We start from the raw sequence: 24,785 nt of genomic DNA, 5'->3' as shown, positions 1-24,785 counted from the left end.
GCAAATTGCCCCACTTCCCCCCACCCTCTGGGCGGTCCTGCACTGTGGATACTCAGGGAGCACAGAGAGCACAGCAAACTACTGATGGCCACCATCTACTCCCTGCTCAGATGCATTTCCTTCTCCTCCAAGGTCCTAGTGCCTGCCTCTGCTGCTAAGTTAAAATCACTGACCTAAGAGAAGAGGGAAGAGGAAAGATCTTCTGGACATCAAGGACATCAGTGAAATTATGCTATCTGGGGACATGGCATGGGCAAACTTTTGGTGCAGGCGGCTGGGCTCATTCAATTTTTATCTAATCCTGAATACATGGTACTCTTCAACTATAGGATACAGTTGGCTGTATATATGCTGTACAGTAACTTGCTAACTTCGTGCAGTTTTCCAGACTACCGGCACCTTAATTCCTGGATCCACCCTGCTTAGAGGTTATAGAGAATATTTGATCAGTCCTCAACTTCTGCATACACATCTGTGATCAAATGCACTGCTGAAATCAATTAATCAAAATTCCAATCATTAAAAAAATTGCTGAGTTATAGATTAACCAGATCTGACAAAATGGGAAGAGTAGCTGCAACTAATTGCCCACAACCACTGTAGACCTCATGAGGAAGAACTTTAAAATGCATAGCCCATATAATTGTTCTCCTGTAACCACTGGCATGTGGACAGGGAATGGGAAAATGTGAAAAGAAAGATAAACATTTAGAAGACTAGAATGTTAGCATAGTCATATACAGGAGAATCAGGACCAAAGACTTTTGTACAAGGCGGCCTGAAGATACCCTCAAAAGACATAGATTTTGTGGCACGTTTTTTCCCTTTCATTTTCCTGAAAATAACTAGATCATTCTCTGAGGGACCAGTTCTGAAACTCTTGCTCTTGTTGAGTGGTACTTATTTACATGAATAATCACATTGACTTTTTGTCAGGTTTCTATTGCATCAAATACATGTAAGGATTCCACTCCACAATGATCCAAAGAAATCCACATTTTCATTTTGACCTGTCTGAGGGAATCTTAGCTAAAATTATCAAGAAGCACATCTTATGTCACAAAGAAACTTCCCTGAAAACTCACAACAAAATTACTTCATTGGGACTGCCAGTAAAGTAAATACCACTTACACCAGTCAATAAAGAATCAAACCTCTGAGAATGACTTAGTTATTTCAAGAACTTTAATCTCATCTAATGAAAGATCAGATTTACTGTAAAAACTGCTTGAGGCATCTTCAGGCCTCATGTAGAAAAGTCATAAGGCTTGATTCTCCTCTCACTTATTTTTCAATAGTTTACCACCAGAATGACTCCACTGAGTCGATGAAGTAAATCCTTATTTACACCAGTATAAATGAGAAGGAAATAATTGATTCAGTGAGATTATCTATGTGTAAGTATTTCTCAACAAGAGTAAAAGTTGCAGAAATGATCCTGAATCAGGTTTGACTGATAGCATACTGATGGGTAAATGAAACTATAACCCTCTGCTAGGAAGTTACTTTTAGACTATCTTCTAGCTTTGGTTCTGGCTGTCAGTTTGGTTCTACATGGAATTAAAAGAACAAAACAAAAGAACAAATGTGCATTCTTCCCAGGAAAAACATGAAATCCCTAGATTTTTAAAATTGCCTTTTCAGCTTGCTTGCAATTTTCCTTTTTTTGGTCTGGCATTTAAAACCCTGCACAAAAATTATTGCTGTTGACCATACACCATGTCTAGTTGCATTAGCACTTAGAATCATGCATGACCGATAAAACACAAAAGAGTAAAAGCACTAATGGATTTGTCAGAATGTATTACTTCTTGCTTGTCACTTAAGCTTTACTCTTAGTCTTCTTCAGAGGTTCCACTAGGTTAACTTCACCACTGGCTGCTATCAGAGATTTTGAGTGCTTATTGAAGGATTACAGTGTACAAAATATCTACATTAGCAAGATTGTAGTAAGGTATTGATGGTCAGTGTAAGCTTATTGCTCTAGAAAACATTCCAGGGATAAGGTAGACAAATATCAAAATAATCACTGCTGTTCAATTTTGCTTCACATGGGCTAGTGCATCCAATACATTTACGGGCCTTTCAAAAAAGAATTGCTAATGATCTGAAGAAATCCATGAGATTCAGCACTTTTGAGCAGCCTGGAAGAAACTCAGGTACAACTACTACTAAACAAAGACACACAAAGGAAATGTCCTGAAAATCCACAACACAACATAGGCTAAAATTTGACTAGAAAGAGCATCTTGGAAATGGGATTCAGGTTAAAGTAATGAAGTGGTATTAGAAGGCTAATACTAATACATGAATCCTGTATGATAAAATCTACATTTCTAAGAAAAAACAAACTGTAGAACATCATCTATATTATTATAAGGCATGAACCACATTGTGATGTTGCACTCTACATGATTTTATGAAAATATGCTAATGAGTATGAATATAATGTAACTGGAATATGCTTCATGCAAAAGATATCTTGTAAGGTATCATTACAAAGCTTATAATCTACTGAGTGTGGTCATCCTATTTGTATAAATGTATCATTCTTGTATCTGAAACTAGAAATATGAAATATAACTCTGAGGGCCTATTGTAATTATGCAAAGTGGGGGCCATTAATGGTGGTTTGGAACCTTGATGGCTCCCATCAACCAGGACAATTGACTGTGGATGGCTCTGTTTGCAGGCAGGCCTTCCTGTGAGCCAGGCTGGGAGGAATAAAGGCTTGGGGGGTCTTACAATGACACATGATCATGTCACCTGAACTGGAATCCATCTTTAACCTGGTGTTTTTCCATTGAGAAGGAGGGGTGGGAACCCAGAGGGACAAAGGATTCCAGCAAAAGATCTATAAGTGGGTGGAACAGAACAGAGAAGGCAGCCATCATGAGGAATCCCCTAGTTACCACCTGAGCGGGAACAAGAGCTGTACCAGGGGAAAGGATTGTGCCCAGACTAGGAAGGCATCCAGTCTGTGAAAGAAACTTATTGAAACATCTCTGAGGGTGAGATTTTATCTGTATTCAGCTGGATTACTGTATTACACTTAGATTTGTGTGTTTTATTTTATTTTACTTGGTAATTCACTTTGTTCTGTCTGTTACTACCTGGAACCACTTAAATCCTACTTTCTATATTTAATAAAATCACTTTTTACTTATTAATTAACCCAGAGTATGTATTAATACCTGGGAGGTGGGGCAAACAGCTGTGCATATCTCTCTATCAGTGTTATAGAAGTTGAACAATTTATGAGTTTACCCTGTACAAGCTTTCTACAGGGTAAAACGGATTTATTTGGGGTTTGGACCCCATTGGGAGTGGACATCTGAGTGTTAAAGACAGGAACACTTCTGTAAGTTGCTTTCAGGTTAGGTCTGCAGCTTTGGGGCACGTGGTTCAGATCCTGAGTCTGTGTTGGAGCAGATGGGTGTGTCTGGCTCAGCGAGATAGGGTGCTGGAATCCCGAGCTGGCAGGGAAAGCAGGGGCAGAAGTAGTCTTGGCATATCAGTTGGCAGTTCCCAAGGGGGTTTCTGTGATCCAACCCATCACACACAGATAATGGTGTCAGCCATGCCAAAGAGGTTATTGTGTATATTGTTTATTTAAGCACAATGTAAATCTGTCTTAAGAAGACAGTGTTAATAACAATCAATCAACCATATCATCTTAGCATGAAAATTCAGTTTTAGCAGCTTTAATAGAGACTGTTGGATTGAAAAATATAGTGCATTATTATTATTTATATAGTCCCCAATCCTGCAAAAACCTATGCATGTACAACACATCTCTTTGATGTCCTAGTACCATAGATGTTAATGATGCTCTACAAAACAGAGACAGATGGAGTCCCTGCCAAGGAGAGTTTACCACCCAAAAGATCTGATTCTATAATCTTTATGCTGAAGAACAGTACTTAATTCCATAAACAGACCCAATGAGGTCAACGGGACTACACATGTGAGAACTCAACTACAGATTGACAAATCAGGGACTACTTGTGTGACAAATTGCTACTCAGCACAAGTAACAATGGCAGAATCAGGCCCCAAGATCACTTGTGGGCTTAGGGTGACCAGGTGTTCGGTTTTCGATCGGAACACCCAGTTGAAAAGGGATCCTGGCAGCTCCGGTCAGCAGGGCCACTGACTGTCTGGTTCGTGGCACAGCAGGGCTGGTAGGCTCCCTGGGAAGCAGCCCGCATGACCCTCCTCTGGCTCCTATGCAGAGGGCAGGGGTGGGAAACCTAGAGCCAGATCCGGTCCCATGGTTAATTTCATCCGGCCCATGGCACCCCTCAGTGGGGCAGGAGCCACGAGCGCTGGCTCACCCCATTGGTGGTGGTGTGGGGGAAGCCCTGAGCCTCCACCCTGCCACGGGGCTGGAGCCACACACAAGCGAGAGAAGCCCTGAGCATCTGCGCCCCCCAGGGCGGGTGAGTGGCCCACGATGGATTTTTTTCTGTGGGTCATAGGCCTGTCACAGAAGAAAGGTTCCCCACCCCAGAGCCTGCACCCCCAGCCGAAGCCTTCACTCTCCCCATGCCCCAACCCCCTGCACCACCCCTGATCCCCTTCCCACCCTCCAAACCCCTCAGTGCCAGCCCGGAGCACCCTTCTGTACCCCAAATCCCTCATCTCCAGCCCCACATGAGCCCGCACCCCCAGCTGGAGCCCTCCCCCTCCCCCACCACAATCCCCTGCCCATGTCGGGAGCCCCCTCCCACACCCTGAAGCCCTCATTTCTGGCCCCACTCCAGAGCTCGCACCCCCAGCCGGAGCCCTCACCCCCTCCCACACCCCAGCCCCCTGAGCCAGCCTGGTGAAAATGAGTGAGGGTGGGAATAGCGAGCAACAGGGGTGGGAGGGGGGATGGAGTGAGCAGGGTGGGACCTCAGAGAAGAGGCGGAGCCTCAGAGGAGGGGCGGGGCAAGGGTGTTGAGTTTTGTGCGAGTAGAAAGTTGGCAATCCTAGCCAACATCAAAGAAAGGGCAACATTTTCAATTCTGAATAAGGTAATTATCTTTTTTATGTAATAATGTGAGGCCTGTTCTCTGTGAGAAGCTCATCAGTGGAGCTACTCAAAATAATAATAATGCTGCCTATGCTTCACAATATGGAGGAGATTTTCAAATGCACAAATGGCAGGAAGATGGCTAACTGCTATTAGTGCTTTTGAAAAATTCCCCCCATATATTTAAAGCAGGGAAACTAGGAAGGTTTATCCTTATTGTACTCTGTGCAGATATTTCTCTGATTTTTTTCTCTCCTGCTTTTAGTACTTTACTTGTATCTACCTTTTTGTCCTGGTTTCCTCCCAGTTTTGCATGCGTGTCCTTTCAGACTGCTCTCGGTGCATTCTCCACAATGTGGATTCCCTGCAGCGTACATGGTACTTTTTGTACTGTACAGCATGTGTTCGACACTATTTGTGCAGTGTACTCTCTTCTGTGCCTTCCCGAGTGTTTATTTACTACAGCACTTAATGTAAAGGAGGCAGTTTCTAGCTTATGTAACCAAAGAGCCTCTAGAATGGGAGAAACCTGGAACTATTAGGATGAATAGACGGAAGACAGACAGAAGCGCCTTAATATGCAATATTAGGTTCAAAATGCCCCTTTATTTAAAGTGAAAGATGGACCACATTTTAGGTGCCAACATTCCACAACTAATGACCTTCAGTGTAACTGCTTGATAATGTGTAAGAGGTAAATGAAATTGCTCTCAAAGGGATCATGTTCTCCTTGAGCCTTGTAAATAAATATTCATCTAAACTGATCCCTGGTCTTTACAAATTAGGAAGAAAACATGTCAACTTTAGCCCAAAGGACTCTGTCCTCCCCCTCAACGTCCATATAAGTGTGCAATACCAAAGGGACTTACAGATCATCACTGAAGGGTGACTAGACCCCCAAAATGGTGTCAATGTCTGTGAAGAAAAGCTGAGTAGTTCATAAATCTAATACTTCATTAACATAATAATACCTTCAGGAGTAGTAATTGTGACTCAGTAAAATGAACTAAAGCTTTACAAACCATCCTGAGAGAAATACCAAAAATCTTCTCTGCGCCACAGCTAAATAGGAAGATAATAAAAATCCTCCACAAGGAATCCAAAATTAACAGATTCTGTAAAAGAAACTGATGAAAGAGTTTTGAGGGAGTCTATTTGCTGGCTGCTTTAATCTTATTGACCTTGCGTGTCTTATCATTTTTAACACAACACATCTTTTGTGCAAGAATGTTTCAAATGCCTGAAGCGTTTTAAAGCTGTTGTGAATCTGAGACTTATTAAAGGCAAACTTTTGAAAATGAGCTGCATTGTTTTAATGTGTTTTTGTGATGTTAATCCCTGTTCCTCAGAATGGGAGTCAAAGCGCTAATCTCAATACCCATGTGATTTCAATGGCAGAGATGAAAGGCCAGGGCATGCAAGGCTCTGCCCCAATCGACATGTGCGGAGCCTTGCATGGTGAGGTGCACAGGCTATTGTTAACTCTTCTTTCCTCGGGGATCCAAAGGAAAGAGGTTCCAACGAGTCACTGCAATGTGTCCATTACTGGGCAAGTCATTTGCAAATGTTACACAAGCCTATATCTTCCCCTAAGCTTTTCTGTTTCCCCAAAGGCTCCATTTAGAAATGCCTTTCAAAGTGACATCAGAATGAAATAGCTAGTACACATGCAAATTATCCAGCTTTAAATTATTTCTGTGCCCAGTGTTCAGACTACCCTGGCAGGTGGCTGTGGCTCAGTCAGAATATACTAAAAGCCTCCATATTTAATACTGTGAAGGGTTTTTTTTCCAGCACGTCTCAGAAATATATTACTTTCAATGCTTTGTTTCAATTTAGAAAATAGAAAGTTAGTTTTGTTTTGTTTTTTTAATAAATGCTCTAGTCTATAAGTATTCCAGCACAGAAACTTTATGCTGAAAAGTAGAATGCTTAGGTAATTTATACTGCACCACAGAAATGTACACTATACTACAGACTCTCAAAACTCCTTCCTCTGTTTCCTCTCTGCTGTTACAGGTCCAAAGTTATGGTCCAAATGGAATGGTAATTTTAGAAGTACCGTAATACAGCCCTGGGGGGCAGATAACTCATTTTTTGAAACCTCTGTACCACATTAATGTCATCTTGCAGTCCTACCTATCCAAGAGGCTTAAGGGCCTGAATTTTAAAGAAGCTCCAACCTGGATTCTTACTGGGGAAGTACGATTTTGCACTCACAATTAATGGTAACAGTATTTGTGATAAATTGCTACCACTTAGGTATGTATTGTAAATACCCGATTGGGGGCATAGGCAAGTACTTAGACATCTGAATCTTTGGATCTGTGCCTGCAATTATTTACATACACAAAAATACAGAAAAAGCAAAAGCTATTTGTTAGGGCCTGTATTGTGGGCTGTCTGGAGGTTAGAGCCAGGAATAGGGTCAGGCTCAGGGATCACGTCAATGGTCCAAGCCGGAGTCAGCAACTGGGGTCAGGGCGAGGAAGCAGGATGAGGAAGCGTGGAAACAGGAACAGGGACGAGGGATGGTAACAGGAATAGGGACAAGGAGAGAGATCAGGAATGAGGAGCAGAAACCAGGCAAGGAAGCAGGGACTTGGTCAGAGGGGTCATTGAGAGACTAGTTGCTCAGTCAAGAGAAGTGACAGGAACAGGAAGCTTTGGACACCACCGGGTATAATCAGAAGTTTGCTGTTTGTCATCGGACCTCACTGAGTCAGCAGATGTAGCTTCTGGTGGTGGGGAATTAGCAGCAGTTCCCTTTGCAGCTCAGTGGGACAGAGAATAAGGCTCCCTCTCAGCAGCCACATATGCCTGGGTTTGAGGCCATCAGTGCCAAACTCCTACTCCCTGGGCACCACGAGGCCACTCTTCTCAGGGTGATTCCTGTGGAAGGCCTGTGCTTTTGCAGGGACATGTACATGATGAACTGGCTCCCAAGAGTGTTCTTTGGGTCCACAACCCTCCCAAATCAATCAGATAGTACAGGGCCACTCTGCACATTTGGGAATCCAGCATGTCATGGACCAGGCACTCCTCATGGTCTTGGTCTTGAACTTGAACCAAGGAGTGGAGGTGGGATATCTGTCTGGGGAATGGATTGTCAAGGAAAGGCTTCAGGAGGGAGACATGGAAGACTGAGGTGGATCTTCCAGGATCAAAATATATCAGAAGGACAGAACAGATCGTGCTGGTGGGGAGAGGTGACTATAACTGAACTGTTTGGTAACAGTAATACTAAAATTTAATATCCCTGGGAGTGGGACGGGGGAATGACACACCAAAGCAGCATTAAATGGTAGCATTTAATTTCAGAAAGGGGAACTGTACAAAAGTGAGGAAGTTAGTTAGACAGAAATTAAAAGGTACAGGGCCAAAAGTGAAAATCCTGCAAGCTGCACGGAAACTTTTTAAAGACATCATAATAGAGGCTCAACTTAAATGTATACCCCAAATTAAAAACCATAGTAAGAGGACCAAAAAAGTGCCATCACGGCTAAACAACAAACTAAAAGAAGCAGTAAGAGGTGAAAAGGCATCATTTAAGAAGTGGAAGTTAAATCCGATAGAGGAAAATAGGAGCATAAAATCTGGCAAGTCAAGTGTAAAAATATAATTAGGAAGTCCAAAAAAGAATTTGAAGAACAGCTGTCCAAAGACTCAAAAAGTAACAGCAAAATTTTTTGTAAGTACATCAGAAGCAGCAAGCCTGCTAAACAACCAGTGGGGCACTGGGTGATCAAGATCCTACAAGAGCACTCAAGGAAGATAAGGACATTGCAGAGAAACTAAATGAATTCTTTGCATCGGTCTTCATGCCTGAGGATGTGAGGGATATTCCCAAACCTGAGCAATTCTTTTTAGGTGACAAATCTGAGGAACAGTCCCAGATTGAGGTATCATTAGAGGAGGTTTCAGGGAAAAATGATAAATTAAAGAGTAATAAGTCACCAGGACCAGATGGTATTCACCCATGAGTTCTAATTATGGTATGTAACCTATCATTTAAATCAGCTTCTGTACCAGACTGGAGGATAGCTAATATTATGCCAATTTTAAAAAAAGTCTCCAGAGGAGATCCCGGCAATTACAGGCTGGTAAGCCTAACTTCAGTACCAGGCAAATTGGTTGAAACTACGGTAAAGAACAAAATGATCAGACACATAGATGAACACAATTTGTTGAGGAAGAGTCAACATGGTTTTAGTAAGGGGAAATCATGCCTCACCAATCTACTAGAATTCTTTGAGGGGGTCAACAAGCATGTGGACAAGGGGGATCCAGTGGATAGAGTGTCTTAGATTTTCAGAAAGCCTTTGACAAGGTCCTTTACCAAAGGCTCTTAAGCAAAGTAAGCTGTCATGGGATAAGAGGGAAGGTCTTCTCATGGATCAGTAACTGGTTAGAAGATAGTAAACAAAGGGTAGGAATAAATGGTCAGTTTTCAGAATGGAGAAGAAAATATTGTTGTCCCCCAGGGGTCTGTATTGGGACCAGTGCTGTTTAACATATTCATAAATGATCTGGAAAAAGGGGTAAACAGTCAGGAGGCAAAATTTGAAGATGATACAAAATACTCAAGATTGTTAAGTCCAAAGCAGACTGCGAAGAGTTACAAAGGGATCTCACAAAACTGGGTGACTGGGGAACAAAATGGCAGCAGGGCTGCCTGGGGTGGGGAGGGGACAAGTGGGGCAATTTGCCCCAGGCTCTGGGCCCCACAGGTGCCCCCACAAGAATATAGTATTCTATAGTATTGCAACTTTTTTTATGGAAGGAGCCCCCGAAATCGCTTTGCCCCAGACCCTCTGGATCCTCTGGGCAGCCCTGAATGGCAGATGAAATTCAATATTGATCAATGAAAAGGAATGCACATTGGAAAACATAATGCCAACTATTCATATAAAATGATGGGTTCTAAATTAGCTCAAGAAAGAGATCTTGGAGTCATTGTGGATAGTTCTCTGAAAGCATCTACTCATTGTGCAGCGGCAGTTAAAAACGCTAACAGAATGTTGGGAATCATTAGGAAAGGGATAGATAATAAGACAGAAAATATCATATTGCCTCTGTAGAAATCCCTGGTACTCCCACATCTTGAATATTGAGTGCAGATGGGGTTGCCTCATCTCAAAAAAGATATATTGGAATTAGAAAAGGTTCAGAAAAGGGCAACAAAAATTATTAGGGGTACAGAACGGCTTCCATATGAGGAGAGATTAATAAGACTGGGACTTTTCAGCTAAAAAAGAGACAAGTAACGGGGGATACGATAGAGGTCTATAAATCATGAGGTCTATAAAAGAAATCTTCAAAACCAGATTGTTATATCAGTAGATGCTTAAATCTTTCACATACAAGTTCATATTATCCCATCGATTGACTTGAGAACTATGGGAAGGAAAGAGGGTGGAGGGGGATTAAAAGTATTAGAATGGAACGTGCATCACTGGGTGGGAGTGGGAGTAGGGTGGGCAGAACACCACATGTGGCTTTAGGAGTCCAAGAAGTCTTAAAATGACCCTCAAGTGGGCCTCTCTGGAGAAAGGATGTCCTGAACCTTCTCCCAAGATTTATAGATCAAGACCTCTCTAACGTTTCAAAATTAGGGCACCAATTCAGCAAAGCACTTAAAGATGTCAAACTTTAAGCTTGTGTATAAAAGCATCTCTATTATAGTTATTTGGAGTTAAGCAGGTATTTATGTGCTTTCTGAATCAAGGCCTGGGGGCAAGGATGCATGTTCCATTATATCTTCGTACAAAAAGGCAAAACATCTAGGTTACAATTTTCTTATCTGGATGCAATATTTAAATCTAAGTCTAAATCTGGAACCTAAATAAGTACACTCATTTTCACAGGTGCTGAGCTCTTGCAATGCCCATTGACTTTAATTGTCCTTCAAGTCACCTTTTGGGCCACCCCTGGATAGCCACTGCTTTTTCCTTTTGAAGCTCTACATTGCATTATAATAGAGAATACTTGCTCCTCTGGCCTGAGTTTGAAAAATCAGATCTTTGGTGTTTAGGTAACTAACTCATGGATATTTAATTTATTCAAGGAATTTATATAAAATGCAGCCTAAAAAGATAATAGAGTAATTGTTCTGACACCTCACATGACTGCCATCCCACACAAGCTACAGTAAATAACTCCTCCACATATTTCTTCATTTGCATTAGAAAGGCTCTTTAGCCAATACCCTTTTTCTTATCTGTAGTTTAAAACAGAGGCAGTTCTTCTCCATTGCTTATTCTCTTTCACCCCTACAGCTGTTACAGTCCCAAAGCACTCCCATAAGTGTTTGCTCAAACACAACTGGTTTGACGTCTGAAGAACTTGGGAGCAGAGGGAAAGATCTTGTGTGACCCCAGCTTCCTGACACTGCCCAGAGTCACTCTTTTGAATTTTTTTCCTTTTCACCATCTAACATCTGACTATCACATATGCCCTCACCCCCATTGGCCTCCTCACTCTCCTCTACTTCCATCCACCTCATTCTCTCCTCTTCTTTGTGTCTGTTACAGCTCCATTTTGTTTCTTACAGCTGTCCCCTTACTCCATTTTGTTTTTGTTCTCCTCCTGTGGCCGCCCCTCCCTGGCTGTTAAGTTGTTTACCAGGGCCTCTGCCCTTCTCAAAGGGAGGGCCCCTTAAGTTGTTTAATAAGAGCCATTGCCCTTCTCAAAGGGATGGCCACTTGTGCTAAGTGGGACCACTGCCCTGTTCAAAGGGTTAGTCCTGTTATCACCTTGTTAAACCTGGGCTTGGTGTAGGGTAGGCAATGTCCAGAGCTGCAAGACCTATTGTGTTTTTTAAGATCCTGGGCATGAGTCATAGACCTCATGTGCTTTTGAGTCACCTATTGCACAGGACTCTGCCCAGACTTGCCTCTGTGGTTACCTGCAGTTTTTTCCCTGCCTGTAAGAAGGGGAACCAATCAGAGTTACTGGCGGGAAGCTGCCTGAGTCTGTCTTTATAACCAGACATTTTCTGATCAAACTGCAGAAAGATTCCTGCATTGCTGTCTGGTCTGATCAGCCAGGGGTTCTGGGGGTTCCTTTCTCTGCTCTCGTTTTATTTTTGAGCGTACCCCCGTTTTTAAACTCCCCTCCCACGAACAACGAATTTTGCCTGGAGATCTCCTGATTATTGTGAACGAATTGAGTCCTCTCTGTATCCTCTGATGCTGCTGCTGTGCCTGCTTCTGCCTCTGCTGCTGCCTTGGGGGCTGGTAAGCTGCCTGAGTCTGTCTTTATAACCAGATTTTCTGATCAAACTGCAGAAAGATTCCTGCATTGCTGCCTGGTCTGATCACCCTCTGAACTTCCCAGAAGTCCTTGCTGCTTAAACTTACAGCCTGTTTGTTCTCTGTGTCTTCCTAGCCTGCTTGTTCTCTGTGTGTCTGTGTCTCTGTGCTCCTACTGCCAAACCTCAATTGTATTGCTGAAGTCTAGCACAAAACCCCATTGGTTACTTTTTCCTCTCTGATACACCTCACATTCTACATTTACACCACTGTGACACATTTTACCTAAAATTGTTTGTTATTTAACATATTTTTCCGTAACTGTTAGTTGGTTATATGCTGCTGTGACACACCTTTTTACATAGAAATTGTTAGCTACCTGTTACTTTTATACTTCAGTGTTAATTGTTTACCAACTGTATTGTACCCCACTATTGAAACCCCCTACACTGTTCACCAAAAGAAACCCCTCCCCAATTGTCTACCTTAACAAACCCCATACCCCTCACTATTGAATTTTCCCTGTTTTTGCATTTTCTTAATAAAGTTTATTTTGTACCCCACCAGTGCAGTAATTGTCCCCCAAGATCCCCTACCTGCTGGCAGGGACACTTTGCAACCCTCTGTCATTTTCTTCCCCACCATCCCTGCTCCTTTGACCCTCCTTCTGCCCCAGAACTCATCCTTCCAACTTTTCACTGCTGCCCAGCATGCCTACCCCCAGTAACGAACAAAAACCCATGAAGCAACCACTAGCATTTACCTACCTACTGATATGGCCATCATCATCATTATACCCATACAATTCTTTAACACCATCGCTATTATTAAGACAGTAAGTCACAATCACGATAATAAATACACAAACCTAAGCCACCCTATGATTCTTTGTCCCCTTTTTTCCTTAACCTTAACCTTTCCCCCTACCCGTCTGTCTCCTGAATGCTCAGATTGTAAAGTCTTTAGGAGTGCCCAGTAAATTAATAACAATAAAAGTCAACTTTCTCTGGGGAATACCCAGCTTCTGATACTGATACCAAAATAGCAGAAGGCTATGAGATTGGGGGTCAAGGGCACACAAGGAGATGAACTTCAGGAGATGAATAGAAACTCATTTTTACCATTGTTGGACCTTAATTCATAGTGGAGAAAATGCAGCTCAAACAACTAAACCCAATTAAAAATATGAATATACATCATTTTGGATAGAGGAAAGATTTTATAGATTTTTAACATTTCTTATATGCTGGGGTGGGGGGCTGTATCTATCTATCTATAAATAGCACTAGGAAAAAAGGAACATTCTTTAACAATATTAAAATCAAAACAGGTCAAATTTAAATTTGAGAACAGGTCTGTAGGGAAACATATTACTTCTGTATTATAAAAGAAATATTGCAAAGTTTTGTATCCTAGTACTGGGGACAAGTCTGCTGGCATAAATTGATGCAGCTCCATTGAGTTTAATGGGACTACTCACAGACAAAGTTACACATGCTCTGAAGCATTTTCTGGATTGGGACCAAAATGCTGAGCAACTTACAACATCACAAAAGGAGCTGGTTGCCACTGCGTTTCTGGAGAAGATCTCATTTAGCACCATGAGAGAGGCCATTACTGAACTGCTACATTTTGATTCTCGCCTGCCTTGTATCTTGCATAGTCATATGCATTTATGCAGTGTGAGCGCAAATTGGGTATTAAAAGTAACAATGAGAATGGTAGAATTTTATTCCCACCTTGCACAAGGGTAAATGGTTATACTGTACAAGGTGCAAGATCACAGAGAACCAGGCTTCTTATATTTTAGCTAGAAAGAAAAATATCAGTAGTATCCAACAGCTCTCAGAAAATTCAAGAGATGCTGTGACTCTACCTTGGCATTTAAATGGCTAAACATAGAATTCTAAGAGATGAATGTATGACACCGCTCAAAGAAATCACAATGTGATTCTACATGTCCTCTGAAAACAAATTTGAATCCTTAACCGAAGCTAGCATCAAGCAAACTGTTAGGCTAACAAGAACAACACAGGCAAAGAAAGAGAGAGAAGGGAACTTTCTACTCAAGTGTAATGTCTCAAGCATAAGGATGGTTCTAACATCTTCGCAAACCCTTTCCAAACTCCAATCACTCACCCATTGTATGCACCGTTCAACAGATCTACAGATTTCATTAGTGAAGTAAAAGGGGCTGGTTGTTTACTGGTGCCCTTCATAATCTTGGAATTCCTCTCATGATTTGCAGGACTCTAAGAGCAACCCAGTTAGAAGACATAGAAACATGGCCCCTGCCTTGATTTCACCAGAAGCATCAAGAGACAAATGAGCTTCCCCACCACCAGCATGCAAGGCTCTCACCACCAGGCTGTCTGATGGTCTGTAAGTGTGTTGCTACAACATCACATATTCCTTTTTGATCATTTCAGTTTGCACATATTGACAACTGTATTATTATAGAAGTTCCCCTGGTAAGCAAAGGTTGTTCATATGTAGTAGTGGGGAAGCAGTGGTTAGATGGTAGCTTCCTTATCTGAATATACGTCCACTAGATGAATAATTCTAGTTATAAATTCTCCAGCAGCATGTATAAACGGCTTGGCATGTATATCCACCTTATTTTCCAGGTTACTATAAGAACCACTGCAATTCAATTGACTTAAGTGGAGTTTCCCTGGGAGAACTCACATTGTCAGAAATGGTCATTAGCTAAACAACTTGGATTACCATTGCTGCGCATCTCTAATTTGATTTGACTAATCATAATCTGGCTGTGAGATCAGCATTGGTGTCAAAGGAGAAGACATTGTGAAGTTGCAATCTTTCATCGAAAACTGGAAACAAAGTTTGGTTTTCTAAAAGGAACACTGTTCCATGGTATAGACAGGCCTCTGACCTTTAGTCTGCGATCCTCATCTCCGCTGCACAGAGAATTTACAGACACTTTAAATGATTTCCAGGCTGGATTTAAGTTATTCATCACAACCTGAGAATGAAAAGAAAGAAAGGAAAATACTTGACATTTGCATGTTTCAAAATAGAACGCTAAACAATAACTATGACTTTCAACACAGTATGTTAATCAGAAAGGGAAAAATGTGTAGAGAGTAAACCTTTAATCCATCAAATTAAGTGCACCACATTGTTGGCAATGTTTCTGTAGCAATCCACGGGACACGCAAAGACTGTTATGCTTAATGAAATCTTCTCTATGTGTACGGCAACAAGAGAGAATTAATACAGATTAGGCCCTGATCTAAAGCCCAGTGAAGACCACAGGATCCTCCTGCTGACTGCTTTGGATGAGGCTCTTAAAAAGCAACAGCCTGAGCTAACTAGAAGCCCAGTGCGTTAAAGCCCTTGAAAATGTTTGAAGTTTAAAGCGTTTATACGTCACACAAGTATTCTTTACTGACACAGTGACTGCTGACCAATTAGTTACCTGGGAGTAAATCCTGCCCCTCCAACAGATGGAACAAGCCCTGAACATAGCAAAGTCTTTCTGGGTCTACTGTGAAAAGATGCAGAGAGCTAGCTCAAGGACCCAGACCCCTGCATGCCACAGGACTGTGTTCCAGTCGAAGCACCAGTGGTGGAAGCGACTGTGGTCTGCACTAGCAGCAGCGTACTGAAGCCCAGTGTATGTAGGTGTGGTTTTGGGGGAGGATTCCATCTACTCTGGCCCCCTGGACCTTTCCCATGCACAGCCCATTTTCTCAGGTTTTTTGTTAGGAAGAGGATATGGCCCATGGTATGTGCTGTATCAGGTTATTTACTATGATGGTAAGTACCAGTGCCATGCAATTAGAAAGTTAATGATATGGTCTGAATTCCTGATTCAGATTCTTGCCTCTGGCTCCCACAGATAGTAATAGGAGTCAGGCATACATGTCTGAAGTCAACATCTGATTCTATGTCTAATTTTTCACAGAATAGTGATTCTCCCCTTTGGAATCTATGAAGGATCTGATCGTTTTGTTCTTACATTGGTAAAACTCCCATTGAACATAGTCATGGAGCACGGACAGTGGGGTCAAGCCCAAAGACACGAAAAAGGGCAAGAGCCACATATGTGACATCATGAATAAAAAGATGGGTATAAGCAGGCAGAGTGGTCCACGTGGCGAACCAGTCAGAATAAAACAAAACAGTCTTGAAGGCTAGGTTCTTCCTCCAGACTTCTATTTCCTGAAGGTCTTGGAATGTACACGGAGCAGCCTTATTTAAGCATAAGGGAAAATAGCCAAACAAGAATGAACAGAAGTAGTCTTCATTACAGAGCACAGTATATGCCTTCTCTGTAACATGCTGCCTGCATTCTGCCTCATAAAATGACAGCTCTCTTTTCAGGCAGACAGACACCAATGTTTTCTCTGTAACTTTCTAAAACCACATCTACCCTGTGACCTAAGGGAGTGACTCCCAGCTTGTGTAAACATGGGCTTGATTTTGTCTGAGCCAGTGCATTTAAAATAGTTGTGTAGCCAGGGTAGTATAGGCAGCAGCAGTGGTGCTGAGTACAAACCTGCCTTACCCCTGTGGATATATACTTGGCATGGCTAGTCTGCACCAGTGTTGTCCGTGCTATCCCAGCTACAATTTTTAGCTTGCTAGCTCAGATGAGTATGCCTGTAATCCAGGAATCACACCCCAGCTCCAAGTGTGGACGTAGTGGCGGTCTTAGCAGTGTCATAGATACATGCTAAAACAATCTGGTCTTATACTGCCAGAAAAGAGAAATGGAAACCCAGTTCCATATTACCACTTCAGCCCTGTACTGTCTGAGGCCAGAGTCATGCAAAGACTAAGTCTTTGTCTACACTAATGATGTAAGTTATACCAGTTAGGTTACATAACTAACTACATAACTTACATTGACTTAATTGTGGGGTCTATACTGCACTATGTCAATGGGACATGCTCTCCAGTCAACTTAACTTCCACCTCTCGTTGAGGTTGATTAATTAAGTAGATGGGAGAGCACTCTCCCATCGATTTATGACTTTACCAGACCCGTTAAAACGATGCCCGCTGCATCAATCGCAGTGGCACTGATTTAGCCCATAGTGAAGACAAGGCCTTACTCATTGACTGATGTCAATGGGACTATTCACAATGCATAAAGAAGGCGGCATAGGATACCTGTGCCTATGTATCAATTTTGGGCCCTGGTGGTCCCCATCCCCCACCCCAACTTCCTAGCAGAATGATTGTTGGATCCACTACCTCAAGGAACAGCTGGCTGACGATGTGACCTGTCTACAAATCTAAGAGCCTCAATCTGAGCCATTATTTGTGGTTCCATAGTTCATTGCCATGGAAGCAATACTGACATTATGACATAGAAATCAAATCAAACAGGCAGGAGAAGAAGCTGAATAACAAATGAGGAAAACATCAGTTCACATCAAATCACACGATAATCAGCCATATGGGAGAAAGAAGATCCTATGGGGGCTTAATGGGGATGGGGGGAAAACATGATATTGTCTACAGTTTGTCTCATTGTCATAGCAACTCTTTAAAAATACTGACCATTTGAGACACACAAGTCCATTGGGGGTTCATTACTCTGTCAGCAACTCTTGTCAGGCCTGACAAACTCACTACGTCTAACATACGGCTGTCATAGTATTTATCTATTAAGAATGTCGTGTAGGGTGAGAAACGAAAGCTTATATCATACTGATCATGATAAGCATTTTCAGATATATGTACGGGTGTTATTCAAGAAGTTGTATGAATGTACTACAAACATCTTTCAACTAGGTAAGCAGGCAGGATGGATCAACACGTTTTTCCCAGGCAAAGGAATGTTGATTTAACTGTCTGCCTAGGTCGCTGATATAAACCAAGCATTGTGTAAGTCAACACAAAGCTAGCTTCATTTGCATATTAAGTCAACAGGAAAAGAACAAGTTAACAGGAGAATGAGAAAGACAATATGGCATCAGCACATGGAAGAACAAACAGCAGGGGAGAAGAACTTTGTCTTGGGATACACTTCAAAGGTTTTCTGGACTACTATAAGGAAGAGGAAAGGGAACCCTGTGATAAGCCATCATTGATGGAGCAAAAAGGACAGCATTTTTTGTATTCATGAAAGCTGGTCCAGGGGCCTGGAGACACTGGGAGGTTGCTTTAGGTGAGAAATTTGACTTAGACAAAGATTTCATCCTGCTAAAGTTATGTTTAGTCTCCTAGAAGCGTGTTCTGTTTTTGTTTTATTTGTAACTATATCTGTTTCTACTACCCTTACTCAGTATCACTTCATTCTTTCTGTTAATAAACCTCTCTGTGTTTTATCACAAGGGTGAATTGTTAGTTGAAACCAGTAAGCAGGTGTGCACACTGTCTCTTTAGAGGCAATAGGCTTGGTAATTACTGTGTGTCCAGTGACAGAGGCTGAACACTCTTTAAAGGGGCTCAGGGACTGGAGTGCAGCAAGTGTTACCTGCCATGCAAAGTAAAGGCTGGCAGAATCCTGAGAAGTTTGTCTAGGGTGGCTAACAGCTGAGGGTGACAGAGAGCGGTCACCCCATTTAACACCAGCAAGTCTCTCTTTTGCCAACGCACAGGGGTAATGAGGTCACCTACAGCAGGGGTTCTAAACCTTGTTTTTTCTCAGCCCACCGCCCCAACATGCTATAAAAACTCCACAACCCACCTGTGCCACAACAACTGGTTTTCTGCATATAAAAGCTACAGCCAGCGTTACAGGGTAGCAAGCAGAGTCACCCCATCAAACACAATTATATGCTGTAAATTAAATTAAGTCTGCATTTTAGGTTCCAAGGACACTCTTCTCTTCTCACTCCCAGCAGCACACATCAGGAGTAGTTGTACTGAAGTCAATAGTTACCCTAGTGCGAAACTGGGGGGGAGAGGAGTAAGTAGGACCTCAGTGAGTCAGTGTGGGTGCTTGGAAGTGTGTCCTTTGAAATGGCAGAGATAAAACTATTCCTTGCTACAGACCAGCTGTGCCCCTGGAGAATAAAACCAGCCCATTACTCACCTCAGTCCTGTGAACGAGCTGCTGGGTGGCATCATCATTCATCCGGAAAATCTCCAGAAATGGATCAGATTTGCTGAAAAAATCCTAGAATAAAAATCAGAGCACTTTACTCTTGAGACCCATTGGAGTGTATCCACAGCATCCCTCCGCTTCCCTGCTAATGAAAAAGAAATGCTAATTCTGTTTCAGTGAGACAATTAGGTATCCCAGAACTATCTTTTATCCTTACTCATTCCACCGGGGCTTACACGCTGCTTCCGCTGGTCTCAGTTTGGCTATTCAATCATGGCAATAGGCATTGTTTACAGTAATATTGTGGCCTGCTTTCTCCTTTAACGATAACTTCCCCACCTGTACACAGCCTGATTCCTGCTGAGTGCAGACTATCTAGCTGATTTATTTCTGTCCTAAATACGAGTTTGGTCATTTATCATCAGTTTTATTATATTTGGGAAGCTGGACCAGATTTCAAAGGAGTTACACAATGGATGAATTTAGTCCTATTTAGATAACCCAAACAGAAGTTCAATGGCTGGGATATAATGCTATTGTCAACAAACATTAGCACAGGCAAGCTATGTTGGAGGCTTGGTGATGTATTCTTAGAGAAAAGAGTCCTCCTAAATACACCTCTACCCTGATATAACGCCGTCCTCGGGAGCCAAAAAATCTTACCGTGTTATAGGTGAAACCGCATTATATCGAACTTGCTTTGATCCGGCAGAGCGCGTAGCCCCGCCCCCCCGGAGCTGCTGCTTTACCACGTTATATCTGAATTCGTGTTATATCGGGGTAGAGGTGTATTAAAGACATGACCTGTGTTTAAACAATAAACAGAACAGGGGGAAAGGGAAGCTGCTAGATGCCCTTAACTATGGGCAAATCCAAAATATGCACTGCGTGCAGCTGATTGTAGGGGAGGGCTGCAAAGTGTTTACTGGACCCCAATCCTGGATCCTGATGCAGTATTAAGCAACTCTGGGAATGCGCTAAACTGTGCTGCTGTCTATAGCCCTATGGGGCTGCTACTAAAGCTGCCGACTGTTGGAGCACAGCAACATTCTGACCATGGCCCCTTTTCTCTCAACCACAACCTCCTACTGGCCCCCCAGGTAGATGGTTAAACCAGCTTTCTAAATGCAGCAGAAAGCAGCTGGAGCATGGGCAAGGATGTGGCCTATTATTTGAAATGCACAAACTCAATGTAGGCCCTGATCCTGCAAAAATGTAGGCATGTGAGTAACCCTGTGCACCTGAGTAATCTCATTGTAGTTAATGGGAATAGTCATAAACATACAGTAAATGGTGGTAAGAGTCTGCAGGATCAAGCAGTCACAATGCAGGTTTTTAAATAATTTTACTAAACCTTTTATGAACACAAAAGCATTTATGGATCTTTGATAAAAGTAATTTCAAGGCAAACCATCCACCCTCCCACCCCCCGAAAATTCCTCTGCAGTACTGAAAATTCAAACAGAATAACATGTTGTGAGTACAAGAGAAAAAGAAAACTGGAAACAGATTAAAACAAGTAAACAGAATCAATACAGCGTCACTCTAGTTCAGTGTCATGAAAAAACTAAAGAACTGACTTAAGTGGAGTGCCCTAAATACATTATTTTTAAAACTATGCTGTTTTAATAATCTAGGAAAGGAAGGATTTTTAATTATGAATTTTAGCTTACGGTGTCTCCTTAAATACATAAAAAAAATCTAATTCTTTCTGAACCTATGCAGTAAACATCACTTAACATTAAAGTTCCTTAGTAACAACTCAGAAACAGTCTATGCTGAAGAAACACTTATCTGCTAAGAGTTTTATCAAATTTTGTTTCATAGTTATTAATGTTTTCAAACCATTTCAGCTGTTACAGTATGTCTCTGAGCATGTTCAGCTTTATTTTATTTCACAGTAATATTGGAGCAGTCCTCTTTCTGGAAGATGTATCATGCAATAAAGGTTTAATGTCTAAGTGTTCTAATAACGTTAAATGATTAATTAAATGTGTGCCAGTGATATAATGCACAATGTTCTTTCGATACAAAATGCAGTTACATAATTTTAACACAAGCACAAGACTTACAGTTCCAAAAGCAACTAACGAATTTTGTTAGCTCAAATTTGGGTACCCAACTTGAAATGTCTTCAGACAGCTTAATTTTCAGATTGTGGGTGTTGAATGCTTTCTGAAAAATTAGGCACCTTTGAGGTGTCTTAAATTGAGCACTAAAATACCAAAAATCACTAGCCACTTTTGGAAATTAGGTTTATAACTACATTGCTAACAAAATGCAGTCCTAAAAAATATCCTTGAACAACATAAAACTAAAAGTGAAATTGTCTTTTATTTAATACATATCTCTGTTTGAGAATCTTTTTTCTCAAGTTAACTTCCCCAGAATGGGAAAATGATAGTTTGTCTGCCTGAGTGCTCAAAAGTGATTACAGCATTCAATAAATGTACCTGCTTGTTAGGGTAATTGTAGGGGAGCTAATAATGTAATACAAGCATTCTGGAAGTTACTGTTCTACTGTGAAGAGTTTCCATTAGATCTCTTGAAACAAAGATCTGTCATCTGAGCTATGTGGGTTTCAGTAAAACATTAAACTGTAGCTCTACCTTACAAATGTGTACTACTATAAAAATATAACCTTTATTGGCTCAATTAGGGCAAGCTTTGATAGCTGTGGGTTTTTTATAGTTTTGTTGAGTTTTATCTTAATCAGTTGTGTCACATGTATTTGTAGGCTTATTACCAGCAAGCAGAACCTGGATCACTGAGCCAACACATCAGTCTGATTTTGAATGGGATGATGTAGGCCAGTAATATGTCTCTGAGTCCTGGATTGTCCTCTTGAGGAAGGAAGCTCTCACATGCGGAGCTTTTCCTCTCTCATGGCAAAGAGGGGCCCAGCCACCTCCATGTTCAATATCTTCATCAAAGACTTAGATATTGGCATAGAAAGTACGCTTATTAAGTTTGCAGATGATACCAAACTGGGAGGGATTGCAACTGCTTTGGAGGATAGGGTCAAAATTCAAAATGATCTGGACAAATTGGAGAAATGGTCTGAGGTAAACAGGATGAAGTTTAACAAAAACAAATGCAAAGTGTTCCACTTAGGAAGGAACAATCAATTTCACACATACAGAATGGGAAGAGACTGGCTAGGAAGGAGTATGGCAGAAAGGGATCTAGGGGTTATAGTGGACCACAAGCTAAATATGATTCAACAGTGTGATGCTGTTGCAAAAAAAGCAAACATGATTCTGGGATGCATTAACAGGTGTGTTGTGAGCAAGACACGAGAAGTCGTTCTTCCGCTCTACTCTGCACTGGTCAGGCCTCAACTGGAGTATTGTGTCCAGTTCTGGGCACCGCATTTCAAGAAAGATGTGGAGAAATTGGAGAGGGTCCAGAGAAGAACAACAAGAATGATTAAAGGTCTAGAGAACATGACCTATGAAGGAAGGCTGAAATAATTGGGTTTGTTTAGTTTGGTAAAGAGAAGACTGAGAGGGGACATGATAGCAGTTTTCAGGTATCTAAAAGGATGTCATAGGGAGGTGGGAGAAAACTTGTTCATCTTAGCCTCTAAGGATAGAACAAGAAGCAATGGGCTTAAACAGCAGCAAGGGAGGTTTAGGTTGGACATTAGGAAAAAGTTCCTAACTGCCAGGGTGGTTAAACATTGGAATAAACTGCCTAGGGAGGTTGTGGAATCTCCATCTCTGGAGATATTTAAGAGTAGGTTAGATAAATGTCTATCCGGGATGGTCTAGACAGTATTTGGTCCTGCCATGAGGGCAGGGGACTGGACTCGATGACCTCTTGAGGTCCCTTCCAGTCCTAGAGTCTCTGAATCTATGAATGTAAATATAAGTACTGTATTCTGTTTAGAATCATAGAATATCAGGGTTGGAAGGGACCTCAGGAGGTCATCTAGTCCAACCCCCAGCTCAAAGCAGGACCAGTCCCCAACTAAATCATCCCAGCCAGGGCTTTGTCAAGCCTGACCTTAAAAACCTCTAAGGAAGGAGATTCCACCACCTCCCTAGGTAACCTATTCCAGTGCTAGGTGAACTGATGTAGGTTACATCAGTCCATCTGGTCAGTGATCTGTTAGTTTAGAGGCCTCTAACTGAACCTTAATGGGTTGAACCTTCATGAACTATCAGATCAAGCATATCTATAGTTGCATATTATATAACAGTTTGCTATGGCTAGGAAGGTGCCATTACAGAATATTGACTAAATCATCTTGGTCATATAAAGCCTCCACCTCCTAAAGATGGTTCAAATTAAGTGAGGTCCCTCCAAACAAACCAGTAAGTAACATTTTCTAAAACTGTTTGACTTTTAAATAACAAAATCCCTGCCTTATTAATACAGTAATATATGCTAAAATAACTTTGTGGTAGCCTTGATTAGACCATTCAGTCCACAAGGCAACTTTATTAATTAAAAGATTATTACTCAACAGATCCATCAGATCAGACATAAGATAACAAAAAGAGCAGGTGCTACATAAGGACCCTTTGGGATTGTCTTCAGTACCAGGAGATCAACGCTGCTGCAATCAGCGGTGTAACGTTGTACCCCATAATGCTTTATGGAAATATGCTTATGAAAGTAAATATGACATAACTGGAATATGTTTTATTCTAGATATACCATGTAGCATATCTCTGCAAAGGTTAGGATCTACTGGATATATTCATCCTATTTGTATGCCTGTGTCATTGTTGTATTCGAAGTTATGAATATTGGCTATGTACTTGTTTAATTTTAAGTAGCTTCAGTGAAGCAGTTGGTCAGCTTCCTGAGAAAAGACTATTCTCAGTCAGTACCCAATCAAGAAACACTTAAACTAGCAATGAACTTGGAGATGCCAATCCACACCTGAGCTTTCCCAGGAATGTGGCCTGGCTGGTAAGGAACTCAGTCATTCATGGACATGTGACTCCAAAACTCCATCTTGGAGCTGGATTCTGGATAGGAGAGGGTCTCCACCCACAAGAGAAAGTCTATTTAAGCCCCTGGGAGACCTCTCCATTTTGTCTTCAGCTGGCTCATGAGATAGCCTCTCCACCCTCAAAAGATACTTGAAAGAAACTGGAACAAGGGACAGTAACCTCAGGAGTGTGAGTGATTGCTGGACCCAGACTAGAAGGAGGCTATTCTGTAAAAGAAACTTATTGCAACATCTCTGAGGGTGAGATTTCATCTGTAATCACTTTCTTACTGTAATAGGTTTAGACTTGCATGTTTTATTTTATTTTGCTTGGTAATTCACTTTGTTCTGTTATTACTTGGAACCATTTAAATCCTACTTTTTGCATTTACTTATTAATTAACCCAGAGTATGTATTAATACCTGGGGGTGGGGCACAGCTATGCATATCTCTCTATCAGTGTTATAGAGGGCGAACAATTTATGAGTTTACCCTGTGTAAGCTTTATACAGGGTAAAATGGATTTATTTGGGGTTTGG

General features: G+C 41.6%; 1 protein-coding gene across 8 annotated transcripts in view; it reads right to left on the bottom strand.

Annotated features, from left to right (window-relative positions):
• Positions 1 to 24,785, bottom strand: part of CPNE4 (copine 4) — a 342,555-nt gene that overhangs the window by 103,176 nt on the left and 214,594 nt on the right. For all 8 annotated transcript variants that reach the window (XM_045002785.1, XM_045002784.1, XM_045002790.1 and 5 more), the window contains 2 exons: positions 19,289 to 19,372; positions 15,170 to 15,259 (listed from right to left, as the gene is read on the bottom strand). In XM_045002785.1, coding sequence (XP_044858720.1) covers positions 15,170 to 15,259; positions 19,289 to 19,372 — 174 coding nt within the window. The remainder of the gene's footprint in view (positions 1 to 15,169; positions 15,260 to 19,288; positions 19,373 to 24,785) is intronic.

This window comes from Mauremys mutica, chromosome 2, assembly GCF_020497125.1.
Source record: "Mauremys mutica isolate MM-2020 ecotype Southern chromosome 2, ASM2049712v1, whole genome shotgun sequence".
In the NCBI taxonomy this organism is placed as follows: domain Eukaryota; kingdom Metazoa; phylum Chordata; order Testudines; family Geoemydidae; genus Mauremys; species Mauremys mutica.
The sequence above is the reverse complement of the archived record's forward strand: the minus strand, read 5'-3'. Positions and strand labels throughout refer to the sequence as shown.